Source organism: Toxotes jaculatrix, chromosome 3, assembly GCF_017976425.1.
Source record: "Toxotes jaculatrix isolate fToxJac2 chromosome 3, fToxJac2.pri, whole genome shotgun sequence".
In the NCBI taxonomy this organism is placed as follows: Eukaryota; Metazoa; Chordata; class Actinopteri; family Toxotidae; genus Toxotes; species Toxotes jaculatrix.
Window position 1 is genome coordinate 5,626,743 of NC_054396.1, and position 18,305 is coordinate 5,645,047.

Consider the following 18,305-nt stretch of genomic DNA (forward strand, 5'->3'; position numbering starts at 1 on the left):
TATGTGGCCTAATCAGAAAGAGCTTTGTATCTACGTCGCTGCACGGACATCCAAAGCCGAGAGGCTCGCTCCCTTGGGGGGCATCAGTTATGCTTGACAGTCATTGCATACACCTTGTGACTTGGAGCCCCTCACTTCGGAGGTGGTAGATTATACAGAGCATCTCCTCAGTCCTGCATGTCTGTGCAGTGTGCACTTCTCAAAATGACATGGTAATTCATAATGGCAGGTCTCTCCTTTCTTATGGTAGACCTGCTGCTTGTGAAGGGGCATGACAATACATTCCTACCTCTGTACGTCAATCTGTCCATCCCTTCCTCCGTTTATGCCTCCCATGAACTAAGTCACTCAGGGACCCGGGGAATGGAGGCCATGTGTCAGGGGAGGGCCACTGACGCACGCACTGTAATCCATTTTGTTTCGCTCCCTTTCCTTAGGTCTCCCATTTCTTCTGCACTGATAGCTATTGCATTTGCCATGTCTTGGTATCTCTTCCCAAGGAAACTGAGATAAGGGGAGGAAAATGACATGCTAACATTTTTAGGCCACAGGGGAGAGCGTTTGTTTCAGTTCAGCTGTCCCAGTCAGAGTCATGAGACAGATATAGCCCCGGATCTAACATGTGTTGAATCAGTCAGCCTTTGAACAAGTAGTGATATCAGATCAGTGCTGCAATAAAAACTGTTATGTATTCCTTTCCAGAACTGGCATTTGCGTGGATCTTCAATGAATACCCGTACTTTGTCCAACAAGACAGTCGTCGATTCATCTCTCAAGAGACTGGGAGTCTGTACATCTCTAAAGTGGAGCCCTCAGATGTAGGAAACTACACCTGTGTGGTGAACAACACCGTCACGAGGGAGAAGGTGCTCAGCTCTCCAACACCACTGGTCCTCAGAAGTGATGGTAAATATCATATTCCACAGGGAACGTTTGCATAGCAACCCACTGGTTCACCTTACTGTCCACTCATGTTGTGTCCATTACTTTTATTTTTTGCCTCATTCAAGTTTTGTATAGATTGAAAAGTAATCAATGCTGCGTATTACCTCTTTATATCCTTCTTCACTCCTCATTTTAATAAGTGTTTTAATGGTATTGGAAATAATCCAGGTTCATTAAATCTTCATGTCAGCATTTTTCCATCTGTGGCTGTGAGTAACTCTCAGTTTGGTGTTTCATCTCTATCAAATCTTTTCAGACCTCCAGGTTATTATTACTAAAATATCATCATAACTATGATTTTTCTCACCAACATTACTATGGTGGTTTAATTTTTGATTATTTTCTATAGACTAAACTACAGGCCTTTGAATAGAATCAGATAAAATAATGTAGAGGCTTGCTGTCAGCCAGTCAGTGAAAAGTAATGTCTTCTATAGAAAGACTGACCACTTCAGCTCACATTGTCAGAACTCGTGCATGAGTGGTATACTTGTCATTATTCAATATTATTCAAACATGATTATGAAATGTAAAACCAGCATTACATGCGGTGACAACAGCTACATAGTTTGCCAGATGTGACACAGAGTGCCACTGCGGACAGCCCTGTACTTAAGCTGTTTGAGTTAATGTTAGCTTCACAGACTGACAGGACAGACTGCTTCATATTGGTCTCAGTTCAGAGCTTTTGCGGTTTAACTGGTACATTCTGACAACTCTGTTCACCAGCTGTCTGTCACTCACATTTCACATTTTACAACTGCTGAGCTAACTGCTAGCTACCTGTGTGAGATTGACATGAAGCAATGACCTAGATTGTTTATGTGTGTATGTGGCCAACTCCAAGACTTAATTCTGATTAGGTAGTTGCAGTTGCCAGCACGTTTACTGGCGAACACTGTCATTACAGACATAGAAATCAGCAGCTGCTGGTTTAGCCTTTAATTTGCAACAGCTTGTTAAGACATTGTTAATTATGGCGTTTACAGTACAAATAAAGTTGCTGCTCTTTAAATTTAAAATTGTTTTCACCTGATTGCTAGTTTCAATATCAAAAGATTTAATTAATGAACAGCATTTCACTGGATATAGTTCAACATGATGGTACTTTAACGGGTTAGGGGTTTCTACAAGACACCCTTTATAAAGAGTTTGTGAGTTGTAACTAAAATGTTAAAAAACATTTACGCAAACTTTACAGATTAGTTACATCCTCTTCTTCAGATCACCTTTGGGGTGACTTGGTTGTTAATAATCCCTTTAGGCCTTTATATGATTGGGATGTGATTGTGCTGAAGGAGATGTAATTCCATGTTATGTTTTCCACACTCTGTGTAAGACGTTCAGACACATCGCAGCTTTTCAACGTCTTCAGTGACTTTTAATCTGAGAACATGCACAGGACCCCAAGTAAGCTCTTGCTGCCAGACTGTGGGGTTGTAATTGGTAATAGTAAAGGGCATACTACTATCTCTGTGAAGAGTCTTTCACCCCTTCTAGTGATGTGAATATAAATAAAGTCATAAATGAAGTCACATTGCCACAGGTGATAAATCTCTGCTAAGCAAGACTTTTCCCTGATGTGTTCTCTGAATCTTTTATGAGCCACGTCTGATTTTTTTTTTTTTTTCCCTCTTCACCAGCCCTTCAGTGGTCACTTTTGCTCCAAACGCATAAAGACTTTTGTGTTAGCTGTCCCATTGTGTTACTGCTCTCTCTTTGATCCAATGCATATGTAATGTCTGCTGTTAATCATTGATGTAAAAAGCTTGTCATCTATTGTCTCCTTTTTGTAGGAGTAATGGGTGAATATGAACCCAAAATAGAAGTTCATTTCCCTGATTCGGTTCCAGCTGCGAAGGAATCGGTGGTGAAACTGGAATGCTTCGCTCTGGGAAAGTAAGTCAGCCCTATTGTGTGCGTGTGACATAAGCTGTTGGCTCATTCATGCATGAATTAGTGCTACTCAAGAAGATTTAAGGATGCACAAGCGTAACATTACTCATTCTGAGATTTATCAATCCATAGTAGAGCAAGGGACGCAGCATGAAAAGACAAGGGAGCAGAAATCAAAGTTCCTTTAAGAACCTCTGAAATCTTAGCGATCACAGTTTGATTTGTAGGGGACAATAATTCACAAGGCTTTTTCTTCAGCTACTTTTCTTCTGTGCTTAATCACACTTTGTTCACAGCGAGTGACAGTTGCTATCATGGGAACTTTTTGTTCCTCTTTTGTAGCCCTGTCCCAGAAATCAGCTGGAGGAGAACCAGCGGTGTCCCTTTCCCCAGCAAAGTCAAAATGAAGAATTCAAACGCCATCCTTGAAATCCCTAATTTCCAGCAGGAAGACGCGGGGACGTACGAATGTGTGGCGGAGAATCGGCGAGGCAAAAATGCTGCGCGGGGTCGTATTTCATTCCATGGTTAGTCAGCCATTTCAAATTGAATGACAGTGAACGCATTCAGATGCAGAAATGAATGCATGCCTGTAACAGATATCCACATTTGGACAGGAAACATGCATGTGACCAGCAGTCTGAATCTCATTTGTTGGACAGAAAACCTATTTGTCTATAACATGAGAGGCATAATGTCGCCATGGAGTTGCAGGACAGGCTTTGGATCCTGGCTGTAAAAGTAAAAAGTGAATATTACATTATAGGCTTCAGATTCATTCCCAGTCAATATTCAAACTCATGTGTTTCATCATGTTTATAATCCACTTGTTAAGTTTAAACTTTTATGATTAAATGGAAGGCTGCTTTAACAGCTTTATGATTTCTGATACCACTCTTCACTAATCTACTGCTTCTATAATTAAAACGCATGTTTATAAAGGTAATCCTCTTTTTTTTTTTCCCCCAAGCTAAACCTCACTGGCTCCAGACAATGGCGGACACGGCTTTGTCCATCGAGGAAAATCTCTTCTGGGAGTGTAAGGCCAATGGAAAGCCTAAACCGTCCTACAACTGGCTGAAAAATGGGGAGCAAGTGACGGCTGAGGTATTTAGATATCTTCAGTTTCTCAGACGGCTCATAAGTTAAAAGAAAAACCTGAAAAAATACAGGGAGAACATCAGGAATTCAGATGAGTATGGTTTAATGAGTGTGAAAATGGTGTGAGTCACAAATTCTCAACCCAGCTGAACACTTGCGGGAGATTTGGGAGAGTCTTGTTAGACAGTGCTCTTCACCACCATCATCAAAACACCAAATGAGAGAATATCTTTTTAAAGAATGATGTTCAACTCTCCAGTGGACCTCCACAGACATGGAAAATCTATGACAAAGAACACTGAAGCTGTTCTGGAGGCTCATGGTGACCCAACACTTTTAGCAGCTCTCACTTTTTTTTTTCTTTCTATGCCCTTTAATTTCTCTCTCATCTGCACATTTGACTAATCTTTTTTAGCTAAAGGCTCAGATTCCATCTAAAAGTTTGTAGCTACAAAATTTTAAAAACGCCTCGTGTCTTTTTCACAGCTCTTATTTTGTCTGTGATCTTCCTCTTTTTGATGATCTGTATGCTCTGCATGTCCATTTTCTGTATCAGAACCGGCTTTTCATGGGTAGAATCAATGTCTCATCCATGTTCCACTTGCTATTGGCAGAACTATTGTTTCTGAAATTAAAGGGGCACTCTGGCAATTTAGTAGTTCTCTTTTATAATGCTGAAGGACTCACATGAGACAGATTTTAAAAAGAGGCCAAGGCATCCTGACTTGGTATCAACATCTGTATCTGGAGGCATTATCTGGATATTGACATCCAATCCACTGGCCTTTGTGTTTACACGTGGTATAATGTTCCCGTTACCTTGACTCTGCCCCATTTTAATCAGCATTCATGTTTAAATCATTTTTTGCAAAGGGCTGACTGTCTACTGTAGTTTTTGCCAGACTTTCTTGAGCTAGCAGGAAGAGACACTATACAGATGGCATTTAAACCTGGTTTAGCTCCAATCACTATGTGAGCTACACCACCTCCAGATGTGGGTCTGATTGCATTTCAGTCACAAGTGTTGTGTATGCATTTACATCATTCTGACATGCATTTTTTTTCTTATCTAGGTAAGATATACAGATACAGATCGCAAGTGAAGGCCAGGTGTAAATGGGGTCTTACTGTGTGTTCAGACAGAATGCCAGGCAAATTTTAGAGACAGCACAACTGTGTACAAAGTCAGTGGAAAGACACAATCAGAAGCAATTTTGAGTGCCTGAGCTGAAAATGTTTCAACTGGAACAAAAAAATTGTGTGAATCCCGAGGCTTTAAGAATCTAATTCCTAAATGCAGACAGAGACAGAGAGTTCTGAGTTCAGTCAACACACAGATACACACTGTCAGTGTGTGATATTCCTAGCTAGCCCATGGCTGAACATACAGTTGTTTGATGCGAATAAACCATAATGGTCTAGCGGTCAAATTCGCCTTGCTTTCTGTCTGAGCACACCTTCAGTCATTAGTATGGCTCCAGCACCAAAAACACTGGCTCTTACATTTCTCCCAATGTAACCACTAGGCATCTTTTCATTAAACCGATAAATTCAAACTCCACACCTAGGAGTTTTTCTCACATAGGTGTTTTTTTTTTTTTTTTTTTTTTTTTTTTTTTTTTTTTTTGTCGTTGTCGTTGTTGTCATCTTGGGCTCTTTTTTGTTTCCAAGCGCAAGACAACATCCTTTTCTCAGACTTAACAAAACTCCTTTCAGCTCCACAGAAGATACCATATGACTTTTTTCACCCCTCACTACCAAATAGGAGTGACGGCTTAAAACAGCAGAGCAACAAAAAGGTGCATACATTTAATTTGCTGTGGAAACATGCCACCAAATTCAAACTAGACCTGGTTTGCTATGAAAGTTAGCAGTGTTCATGGGATTTTGTACTTTTTTGCCTCACCAGTATATTCAATTTTACTGAACCCAAATCCCCCACATGCATCTATAATTAAGAAAGCAGTCTAAGGAGCCACTCCTCCTGCGGCACTGAAAGTCTCTAACTAGCTCGTTGGGTTAAAAATCACTCCAAGTCATCATCCAATCTATCATTATTGTTTTTTTCCAATTGAACAACCACAGAAAATAAATTGCTTTTTAATATGTTGCTGGAGCTATTGTCAACATCGCTGCTTTTCTGTGTATCTAAGATGCAGGTTAGCAGTTTTTGCCCCTCACACTCAGCCCTCGTCTCTTCCCCCATTCCAGGCTAAACATACGCAAAATGCCACAAGGCTTTTTTTTTTTTTTGCTTTTTTTTTCTTTTCTCCTCGCCTGCTGTCCCCCTCCCTTCATGGTGCCCCAGTAATTGCTGCTGTGCCTTTGGACATAATAGACTGGCCTTGCAATGGATATACATAACTGTTTCTCTTTCCTCCTCAGGGCCGGGTACAAATCGAAAATGGGGCCCTTTCTATAGCTGCGTTAAACCTGTCAGATTCCGGGATGTATCAGTGTGTGGCTGAAAACAAACATGGCATTATTTATTCCAGTGCCCAACTAATGGTGTTAGGTAAGATGGCCTCCCTCCCTCTGCTTTTATCCTGCTTATCTGTCTGTGCGTTTGATCATCTCGTAAGATAAAAACCAGCAGCCTGCTATAGCTCTCCTCAGCAATCAGTCTGCAGACTCATTTGATGTCACTATGGGCTCTGGTAGTAAAAATATGAATCTGATGGAGTGTCTCATTTTACTTTCAGTCGTTTCATCATATTGATTTGGATACTACAAACGCATTGCTTTGTGGCATTGTGCATGCTTTCTCATGTAGATGGGGTATTGATTTATTTGCAAAGCTTTGATGACTTCCATCTGACTGACTCGATGAGAAATTCAGTTCTGTCTTGATACATGTGATGACACTTGGGTAAAAATGGTGGCTGACAAAATACAATGATGAGTGAGGATAATGACTGCAACCTCTGCAGTTTGAGGACATGATAAGGGTGGATTTTGTGTGTGTGTGTGTGTTGTAGTTGAAGGGTGGGGTGACAGGTGGGTCCGTAGCCTTCAGCCAGTAGTCATTTGTGCTGTTCCTCCCGAGATTTAACTGACCGCTGAAGAAGAGTTGATCTCAATACAGCATGGCTGATCTGCATGGGTTTAAGTTGCCTATATTTTTTAATCTTACACCCTCTCTCTCTCTCTGTGCTCCCCCACAAACAGCTTCACCTCCCAGTTTCTCCAAAAGTCCGTTAAAGGCCTTGCTAAAGGCTCGTTCAGGCAGCGAAGTCACTCTTGAATGCAAGCCTCAGGCCTCGCCCCCAGCAATTAGCCTGTGGAAGAAAGGGAATGAGATCCTGCAGAGAACTGAAAGGTAGGATAAAAGTCCAAGTGCATATTCCTAGCAGCTTTCATTCACATTCACAGCAAGCCGACTTGTTTGAATAGTGTATTTGGCATTTGTGCAGATGCATAGAAGGAGAGGCTAATGAGGAGAATGAGAGCAGGGCACCCACCACGAAAACTGCACATGGCTAATATACTGTGTGCACCCTCATCTGCAAATATCTTGGTGTGAGGGATGAAGATGCTAGCTGGTCGAATCAACAGCGCATGCATGAAATATTTAAGAAGATAAAACATTAGCAAATGGAGTCACTGCTGAAGATAAAAGTCTATCTGCTTTTAGCTGGAAGAAGTAAAGCTGAAGCTGTTGGACATGTAATTACCTGAGGTAAAATGTTCTACTTTATCATGACATACAAATCCAACTTGATTCACACAATCACTAAAACTGCAAAGACAAAAGCGCTGTTGCAGATCTGAGAGTAAAGATGTCTCACTAGACTAGAAGCTCCACACACACACGTGCGCAAAGTAGACAATGAGGAGACTTCAAGCACCACTGAAACCAGCGTAAAGTGGTGCTTAATTTAGTTTGTTGTCCTTCTCAGTCTGATTTCTTACTGAATACACCATAAGCTGAATTTGAGCTACAGAACAGATTTCACACAATACTAAACAACTAATTAAAGGTGGACAAGTCCAAAAGCAAATAAGAGGCAGGAAATGACACATTTGAGCAATCCATCGGCACACTTTCCATCATCCTGACTGGAGAGAGAAGAAAAGCTTTGATGGTGACTAAACCTTACTGCAAGTCAGTGTATACACATCACACACACACACACACACACAACAGGCAGGAAAGACTGAATAAAAACAACTCGAACACACACACCCTAGCGCACTGAAGAACTGCTTAACTTTGTGCTGTTTGAATCATTCCCATGCTGCTTATTCAAAAGGAGGTCTGAAAGAGAACAATACGAGCAAAGCGTCTTGTCAAAACAGCACTGAGGCTCTTTAGCTGGCTCCAGATGGGGAGCTGCAGCTATAGCTGCAGAAAATTGGTAAAATTCCCAAGCTGAATGACATTTAGCACACTGTATGTGAAGCCCACATACCCTTTCAAGGTGCACTACACTGGATATATGAGGACACTGGATGGGAAATGTTTTCTCAAATATGCAGTTGTGCTATAAATTGGAGAAGGGTTTAGCAAATGAATTGAGTACACATTTTTTCACTAAATACCACATCATTTAAAGGTAGCTTCACGCAAATTATGAAGGACAGATTTTCACAATTACCCACTGTGGCGTCTATCCATGCAGAGAGCTTTAGCTTAATTTAGAGATATCAGTCTCTCAAACATCAGCCTCCCCCCCCTTGTTACTCTGGATAATCTACAGAACACGCTGTCAGCAGTTTTTTATCGAGACTATTTCTCTGGTAGAAGGGGGCTCCAGTGAAAACAGTGTTTACAGTTAGGTCTATGATTTATCCAGACATTGTTTCTGGAAAGACACATTGTTTTTAGTTTTTTTCTTTCCATGTAGTTTTTCAATTCTTTGAGCAGCACAGACATAATTCTGTTCACCTTTCCCCACCGGATAGCTGTGGGGATGGAAACAGAACAGTCAGAAGCAAAGATCTTTGTCCAAAACCTGGACATATGGTGAGATACCACATCAAAAAACTGTGAAAATAGACTTTTTTTTGTAGTTTAAAGCACGACTAACAATGCATTTTACTTGCCTTATTTGGTCTGGTATTATCAGTAGCTTATACCATAGTGGCTAACGTTAGAAAAGTTTAGAGAGACAGTGCTGTATAATTTATAACACAGATCTTATAATTCAGTGACATCATGCCCGTTCAACATTTGCACAACTGATACAGTAGGTTTTAGCATTTAGTATTACCACAGAAATTGAGACTTTTGGCCACAGTAGGGTCTACATAGTCTCGCTTTACGTGACCCAACCCCTCAGTGTGTCAAAATCTGATCCTGTTTTCAGAAGATGGCTTTTTCCAAGCAAAACATGGCAATACATGCCGTCTGTCATCATTTACTTTAACTTCAATCAACTGTCAATATGAAAGGACATGTTTTTAATCTGAATCACATCTGTGTGATTATTCCTTATAATGTTTTGAAGAACTGCCTTGAACACTTTGTTGGTTATAAACTTAACAGTGTACTTTTTTCAGGGGATGTACTTGCACTTGCTGCACTGTATTATATCATTTATTATAGAATATCTTAGTTTTTTTTTTTTATATTAAATATCCATCCAACTAGTATGTGACCCCCCCCCCCCCCCCCCCCCCCCCCCCCCCCCCACAAGCATGATAGATGTTCTTCTCTGACCTTAGCAGTGTAAAGCCTGTAAAGCATGTTTTATTATTGAGTTATTCAGTGAAGCTTTTTAAAAAGTATTTCTTCATTTAGTAATGTGTCCGTGAGTTTAACTTACCACTGAATCAGGGTGATGGGTCATCCTGCCTGCTGCTAACCCACCTCAAAGAATTTCATTTTTCTGGATTCTAGGGGAGAGCTTTAAAGTACCAGGGTCAAAGTGTTTTCAGAGGCTTTTTCCATTTTGTCAAGAACACGATTCTGGTAGAAACACTGTACGGTAAACTTACTACAAGGAAACAGTCACCTGTGAAGATACTGAATATCAGCACAAAATAATGACTACAAACAGATGCACTAGAAAGCTCAGCACTTCAGTCTAACAGTACTCTCTTCGGTCAGTTCAGTAAAAAGCTGTTTCTTGCTTCCCTGTTCTGTTTCCCTCAGGATTACTTTGCTTCCTAATGGTACATTAAAGATTGCCAATGTAACCAAACGGGACGCAGCCACCTACACCTGCATCGCTAAGAACCAGTTTGGGACAGCAAGCACAACTGGGAGGCTGCTTATCACTGGTGAGCCCCGCTCTTCTCCATCAATAACTTCCTAAAAAGCAAATCATGCCTCACCGACCTATCACTATACGTCCTGCCTCCCTTTGTTAAGGTTACGTCTGTTATGCTACACCTGACGAGCTTTCAATATGCACTTTACACTGGCGATGGTGGTAGATTTACCTTTCAGGATTTATTGTAAATTTTGAAACAGTGGGTTGTTTGTTTGATTGATTGATTGATTTCAAGCAAAGGAAAACAAAAGCTGCTTCTCATTTCTAACTAGCATCTATTAATTTGGGTGGCTGTCGTTAGCAGAGTTTATTAGCTGTAGTTGTAGCTGTCTGCTAATTAATATGAGCTCTTGCTTTGGTAAAACTCTTTGTAGGAAAGGTTTCTGACATTTTGAGAAAGACACTTATTTGCTGACTGACTGACACCACTCTCATATCAGTATGCTAAATATAAAGCGACCACCGGCAGAAGGCTAACTTAGCTTAACACAAAGACCGGAAAAGAGGAAATGGTTGGTTTCCTTTCAGTTCTTTCAAAATAAAGGTCAACCAGTTCCCATCAATGTATGGCTTAAGAATAACCTTGTTTGTATTATTTCATATACAAGTTATATTGCATGTGTAATATTGAGAACCAGGTTTACATGGCTAATATAGATTATGGAAAATAGCAGCTAAGCAAGCAACAAAATTATTTATGAATGCAGTGACATAACATGTTCATGTAGTCCTCCGGTTTAATCTGTTGTGTGTGTAGCCACCTGACTTAGTTTTCTCATTAGTTTCTATTCTTCTCATACACTGACAGCCGAACCATTTAATGTCATAGAATTTAATTACTGTGACCTTTCCTCAACATACTGTGAGGCCTCCAATCCACCACAGTCACTATTGGGAATGTGCTCCCATCCCTATAATCCTGTTTCAAACATTTTTTTTTTTCCAAATTGATCTGGGAACATAAAGTGCGAACTAGAGATGTCATTAAATGTTGCTAATGGACAGGCTTGGAATTTAAGTGCTTATTAAAATCAGGAAAAGCGCACATCCATGGGTAATTTAATGATGGTGGCTTGATTTAGCCATGAATTGGAGTGAGATAGCAGTTGCAGAGGTCACGGTGGTGTTAAAGGTTCCCGTGGCAGAGATATTAACATGCGTATGCTGTCGTCTGTTGTCTGGCCAGAGCCCACCAGAATCACCATGAGGCCTACTAACATGGAGATTATTGTTGGCGAGAGCATTGTGTTACCCTGCCAGATTGCCTGCGATCCAGCTCTGGATGTCTCTTTCTCGTGGGCATTCAACGGCCAGCTCATCGACTTCCAGCGAGACAGCGATCATTTTGAAAGAGTGGGCGGGGTGAGTCATCTCAAGCATTAAACTCAACTACTTTCTGGCTATTCTGGGATTAATTGGGACATACTGTGTGGTGTGCAAGGGTATGCTCTACTGCCCTGCCAAGGGCTTCTTAAACACCAATAATACCCAAGCAGAGAAATTTATGCCAAGACTTATCTATTTGAAAGTTTCCCTGTGGTCGCTGGTGAACGGAATATCAACGACAGTGATATCTGCTAAGAATCACTTACATTCTTTCATTTCTATGTCATAAAACCCTCAGTGAATGGCACTATCAGGTCGGTAATCGGGATACTTACCTTTTGAATTGGCTATGTGAGCTGCCATGTGTTACACTTCTAAAAATATATTAGTGAAATGCCATTTCGGTCATACAGAGGGCCCTCATTAATAAAGCCTTTATACTTTTCATCCCTTCAACTTCTAATTCCCGTACCTCAAGGGAGAACATTTTCTTATCATCTCTCTCTCCCATAATTGAATTTGCATACCTATTTATGAATCTTGAGCCCCAAAATAATTAAGTAATGAGCTGGCTGGCATTCACCAAGGGCAGGCCTGGCACCAGTAAATGTTCATTTGAAATCCTTATGTCTTGAAATAATGATAAGTGATGACTCTTTGTTGAATATTTGTTCCTTTTGATGAAGGGCAGAGGCAATTGTCCAGAGCTTGTCAGTATGAAATTATTTTACACACTCTTTTTGCTTTTCATGGTGTAATATATCATCCAAGGTCAGCAGTCTGATCACTGCCATTCACGTGATAAAGGTTGGCATCATAGCTGAATGCCCTCAACGTGTTGTGTACATGCCAAATTCATATCTTCATGAAAGCAAAAGGCAATTACTAATGACATTGAACTGTGTGTAGGCATACAATGAGATATACTTTTCACAGAACCTGTTTCCCCTGTCCAGAGAGATTACCAGCCCCCTGCTCAACAGCTTCTGATGAATTAATTAACATGATTAAGGCAAATATGCCTCATCGCTTCCTTCCTGCCAAGGCAGGACGCCTTGCTTTCAAATTGCAAGCGCTCAGGTCGGCCAGGTGGTGGCTGACACTGGAGAGAAAATCAGACATGGCGAGCAGCGAGTAGAGACTGTCAGGGGATAGGAGAGGAGATGAAAGGAAGGGGGAAAGAGAAAAGAGAGCAGGAGAGGTTGTCTTTTTAGCCCATGGCCGCATAGAAGTGCCATTCAGCTCGGCTCTGCTTTGTCAGGTGCTTCAGAGAGGTAGAGATCCACGGGCATTCATGTCCAGTTGCTGCAGAGTGAAGCTATGATCACTAGCTGCGGGGGTGATGAAATCTGCTATGACTGCAGCGAGTCTTACCTGGCTAACCCCCAGGTGACTCGTTTCTAAAGCAGCACACTCCTTTTCACAGGCTGACATGCTTAGTGACAGGCCACTTCAAGAGGTGACTTTCAGGAGGTAGATCCCTATGCACAGTCAAAATGAGAACAGAGAATGGTGTTTGAACAAATATGTTAATACAACACTGTAAATTGCTTTTTTACCCAGGTGTACATATTGTCATTTTAAAGAATAAGGCCACTGATATTCTATATTTCTCTTATTGTGAAGGATTCAGACCAGACGATCAAAACCAATAATGAACTGATCCTACTATAGCAATCTGATAAAGTTCAGAGCATGTCACACTGTGCAAGATGAGTCTAATAATATCTTGGCTGCAGGCTGTGTCAGGATCCCAATTTTTAGATTTTTAGACATGTCAGATTGTGTGATCACTGGTTAACTGCACTACAACAATTTCTTATGTCTTTAAAATACAGCAAAACACAAGCTTTGGCTATAGCGTTGGCAATGTGTATTTTTGCCTTTATTTAAAAGTCACACTTACCATATAAAGGCCAGTGTGGTTACAACAGTACACGTACAGTAAATGTGCATGGGCACCATTTAATGTGGCACTGGTTTGTAGATGTGGGTCGTAGTTACAGTAACATTATGAGACTTGGGTCCAACAGTCTGAGAATTTGTCTGCATACCATTTTGGAATGGTGACCACAGATTTTGCCTCAAAATTGTAAAGTTTTATCTCAGACAGCTGAAGATTACACTGTGCAGACAGGTCAGTAGTATTTTCTTTGCATCCAAAGCCTGACATAGCTTATATCTCTGTGCCGTAGAGCTCTATTGTTGTCCAAAAGCCATTTAAAAAAACATCAGTGAGTCACACTGTTGCACTGGCTGACATGCTCCTTCATTACAATGAACATGGGCACTGTAGTTTATTTTGAGTCAGTCCCTCTCTATACTGTCTGTGCAGTAAATACTCACTTGCATACCAAATGTGTATTAATCCATGGCAGAAAAGTAACATTTGATTAAAACGACATTGTCCAGCTATTTTTTTTTTACATTGCTGAGCCTTTTTAAAACTTCAACGACAGACTGTATTTGTTTTGAAAAATGTATGTCTTCAGTAGGAATCAGTTGGCTTGAGGCTGAGTCTTCCAGACAGGGTAAAGAAGATGTTAGAAATTGAGAGTCAGACTAACCCATTGTTTGTTTTGTTTCTTTTCATGGGAATTGTTCACATTAAGAAAAATACAGTAGTATATAGTCATACCAGAGTAACACCAGCCTTATCCTTTAAAAACTGTCCTTTGTGCAACCACAAAAAATACAACTGTCCTTACACAGACGAAAAAGTTCAGTACAGTATTTGTTGTGATGTTTTGTTCTATTCCCTCATGGCAGCCACATGCATGCAGCTTGTGTAAAACAATATTTGCTCTTTACACTGACTGTGTACTCCCTACACTTGCTTCAGCTTATGTAATTACAGAATAATTAGGATTGTCTTGCCAATTAACTGCACTATGTTTGTTTTGTGTGTCCTGCTTATAGCTGGTAGCTGTTTGTAGGGGGGGGTCGGGGGTGGGGGTGGGGGGGGTGATGGTTGGTTGGGTAGCGCCTGAAGGACAGCCAAAAGTATTATTTGTGCAAAGTACATCTGCCATGTCTGTTGTTGGTGTTTGAAGAGATGCAAAAATCAGTGGCCTGGAGACGATGCGATTGTGCAAAGCATTATAAATGTTAAAACATCCCAGAGCCAAAAGCTGAGTGATGAAACCAAACTACATTTCTTACTTAGCTGTATTTTTTCAACAATAATATTCTCTTCTAGAGTATATCAGGGGATCTGATGATTCGTAACATTCAGCTGAACCATGGCGGGAAGTATGTCTGTGTTATTGACACTGATGTGGAGAGCCTGTCCACCTCTGCAATCTTGGTCGTCAAAGGTAAGAGAACCAATTTAATTCAAGAGCTTGTTTTCATACACTGGTGTATGAACACAGAGCACAGTATATTTACTGTAGAATGATGTGGTGTTGAGGCGTCTGCAGAAGCATTCAAGGCGTAAGAAGTCTGACAGAGAAAGATGTGAAAACTCCCAAAGGCTTCTTGTAAATACTGTATATAGTGAAAGGAAAGCAAAATTGGATGTTACCTCAGTCAGAGTTATGTCAGCTTCTGTTTACATTATATATGTGTTGCTGAAATGTGAAAAATGGCACACGCTCACTGGCATGTATGACTTTCAGGTTTGTTGATATGTGCTCGGTGTGTCTGGCTCAGTGTGCAGCCTTATCTCTGGTGATTTACATTGGTATTCATGCCCTTAACAAACTGTAATAGCTGTCCCAGGTGCTTTGAGAAGGCAATGTTTATCACAGAAAATGACTATAATTGGCTCATTTACACATCGGCAAAATATCATGGAAAACGTCTGAATAATGGAGCCGCGGAGCAAACAACATGGTAACGCCAGAGCGTGTAAAAGAGTCACAAACATTCGCTTCCTTCTTTCTCTCTTCTTTCTTTATTTTGTTCTTATCACTGGTGTCTGTCCCCCCCCCCCGTAGCGTCATAAATGATCCCATCCATGTTATCTCTGCACTAGTGATCCCATGTTCAGTAATGACTTAGAAGCTCTGCACGTCACACACACAGTGAATAAAGTCCCCTGTATGCACACAACAAGGATGTAGCCCAGAATGAACGGGAGCGTGATGCCCTTGAGATGTGTGTAGTGAGGGGGCTTCTTGGACCTCATGTTCACCCTCCTCTTCATCCGACTGATTTAGGTCCTCCAGGTCCTCCGGACAAAGTATCGGTGGAGGAGATCACAGACAGCACGGCCCAGCTGTCCTGGACTCCCGGAAGAGACAACGGCAGCCCCATCACTGGCTACATCATCCAGGCCCGAACGCCTTTTACTGTGGGCTGGCAGGCTGTTGACACAGGTAGCATGAAACGCTCCCTCCTGTCCCCCTTGTAATATTCATGTGGGTCCTTATGTGGGTATTTATTTATTTATCATTCAATCTGAGTCCAGTTGTGCGGTAGCCTGATTCTCTCTGGGTCTCATTTCCACATTGCAGTGCCGGAGGTGGTCAATGGGAACATGCTGACAGCCACAGTGGTGGGTCTGAATGCCTGGGTAGAGTACGAGTTTAGGGTCGTGGCTCGCAACAACGTAGGCCTGGGAGAGCCCAGCCCGCCCTCGGCCAAGACCAGGACGGAGGACGCCAGTATGTAAAACTATACACACACCGAACACATAGACAGTAATGTGGAGGTTTACTTATTTTTATTTATTTATTTATATTTATTTATTACCATAAATGAAATTTTAATCACCGAAGTCTGGATAATGGATAATTAAAATAAAAATAGTGGATTTTACTAGTTTACCTATACTTATGCCGAAGGAAAATGAATGTTAGATACTGACTGATTCTGTCCCTGTATCAGCAGATTTAAATAATTAATGAAGTGGTGTACTGGTGCTGTTTCCGATGTGTAAAATGTGCACTGAATTTGTAGAACAGCAGCAGGTTTTTAATGAAGTCAGAGGAAAGCATGTGCATACATACAAACAGTTGTGGCCAATAAACAGATGATTAGGACTAATGTTTCAGCAAAGCCCCAAACTCGTGCCAGAATTGCACTAAGCATAGCATTCTAATGGAAACTGTAGATAGTCACTTTTCATTATGAAATCATAATGAAAAGTGAAATCCAACATATGTGACAGATTTTGTGATGCCGGAGAGGTCAGTGTGTGTGTGTGTGTGTGTGTGTGACCTTCCACCATTTAAGCAATGCAAACTATGTTTTTTAAGCTTTTTTGAATGGTTACACACCACTGTCAGTGCTGGAGATGTGCAGTAAATGCTGACCTTTAGACATTATTCTTAAACGGCTGCATTGTCCTAATAATGGCACTTCAAGGTCAGAATATAGCTGCTACTGTAATGTGCTAGAGTTAGAGAGATTTAGCTTCTTTGTTTCAGTATTCAATCTATAATACACAAACACACAGCGCATACACACTAGAGCCTGACCAACACTAAATTTTTGGGGCCGACAGATTTCTCATATAAATATCACCATTTTCGGGAAGCGGGAGCAGATTTAGGCGAGAATTCCCGGAGAAAAATCAGGATCTTAATTCCCAGGATTAAACCCTGCTAGGCATTCACACACGAGCATCAGACATAAATGCTGCTTCAACCGTTTGCTGATATGACACATTAAATGTGATGCTTCACTTGCTAAAGGATACCATAAGGACGTACACAACTGCTTCTCCACCTACACTATGAGCTTTGCCATCACACTGCAGTGCACAAACAGCTGAGTGGGAACAGGAATGGAGTGGGTTGAGTCGAATGTCATTTGCAAAAATTACAAATCTTGGCTTGAGGTTTATGTACAGTGACATTTGGGCAATATCAGTAATTCACTATTCGCTGAAATGTTTGTGTTTGCACAGAGTGAGGGATTTGTGGGGTGTAAAATAGAAGACAGTATCTGCAGCAGGCAGCCTTGTCATAAGGCTACAAGTACAGTTGAGGCTTGTCGTTGAGCTTTGTAAACTGTGTTCTAATTGCTCCCCTCTGGGCTTTACCTCTCAGTTCCTGATACAGCTCCCACTGATGTCGGAGGTGGAGGCGGCACAAAGTCTGAATTAGTGATAACATGGGAGGTAAGTCATCTGTCACATTTTACTGTTCTCTCCATCGCCCAGTAATGGTTTTGCTTAATTGTGCAGAATTGAACGGAGCAATTTTATGACCCACATTAGAGCGAGACACCTCTCCTCTGGCTCAGCCTCCAAGTGCCATTTTTCCCTCCAAAAGCAGGGACAGAGAGCACTTCCTTTGAAGAGTTTTGCACTTTAGCCACAATTACATAGCCATGCAAGAGGAAAAGATAAGGTAAAAGGTGACTGTGGAGTGTTCTGGGTGGTAACGACAAAGAAAGAGGCTCTGACTAATCACAGAAGCCTTTGTGGAGGTACAGTGCAGAGACGGGCCTGTCTGTGTCTTTGTCTGTATGCGTTTTAATATCACTATAGTTTTGTGTTTCGCTCCCAGCCTGTGCCCGAGGAACTGCAGAACGGAGAGGGCTTCGGCTACATCATCGCCTTCAGGCCTGTGGGCACAGTCACGTGGACGCGAGCGGTTATCTCCACAACCGGTGTGGCACGTTACGTCTTCCGCAATGACACCATCCCACCCTTCTCGCCTTTTGACGTGAAAGTGGGGGCGTACAACAACCGAGGGGAGGGGCCTTTCAGTTCTATTGCCACAGTGTACTCAGCAGAGGAAGGTACAGTAGACTTCACAGCCCAGCAGCAGAAAGCGATGCTTAAATAAGCTATAATCTCTCTCCTTACGACTGTGACCTTGAATAGTAATGATGAAATGAGTTTTTTAGTTCCTGTGCTGTTAT

At 41.4% G+C, this 18,305-nt stretch overlaps 1 protein-coding gene across 1 annotated transcript in view; it reads left to right on the forward strand.

Annotated features, from left to right (window-relative positions):
- Positions 1 to 18,305, forward strand: part of cntn3b (contactin 3b) — a 39,526-nt gene that overhangs the window by 17,232 nt on the left and 3,989 nt on the right. The window contains exons 5-17 of the mRNA XM_041033820.1: positions 703 to 906; positions 2,742 to 2,844; positions 3,184 to 3,368; positions 3,812 to 3,948; positions 6,328 to 6,457; positions 7,111 to 7,261; positions 10,040 to 10,167; positions 11,347 to 11,522; positions 14,686 to 14,803; positions 15,650 to 15,808; positions 15,947 to 16,096; positions 17,486 to 17,556; positions 17,948 to 18,182. Coding sequence (XP_040889754.1) covers positions 703 to 906; positions 2,742 to 2,844; positions 3,184 to 3,368; positions 3,812 to 3,948; positions 6,328 to 6,457; positions 7,111 to 7,261; positions 10,040 to 10,167; positions 11,347 to 11,522; positions 14,686 to 14,803; positions 15,650 to 15,808; positions 15,947 to 16,096; positions 17,486 to 17,556; positions 17,948 to 18,182 — 1,947 coding nt within the window. The remainder of the gene's footprint in view (positions 1 to 702; positions 907 to 2,741; positions 2,845 to 3,183; positions 3,369 to 3,811; positions 3,949 to 6,327; positions 6,458 to 7,110; positions 7,262 to 10,039; positions 10,168 to 11,346; positions 11,523 to 14,685; positions 14,804 to 15,649; positions 15,809 to 15,946; positions 16,097 to 17,485; positions 17,557 to 17,947; positions 18,183 to 18,305) is intronic.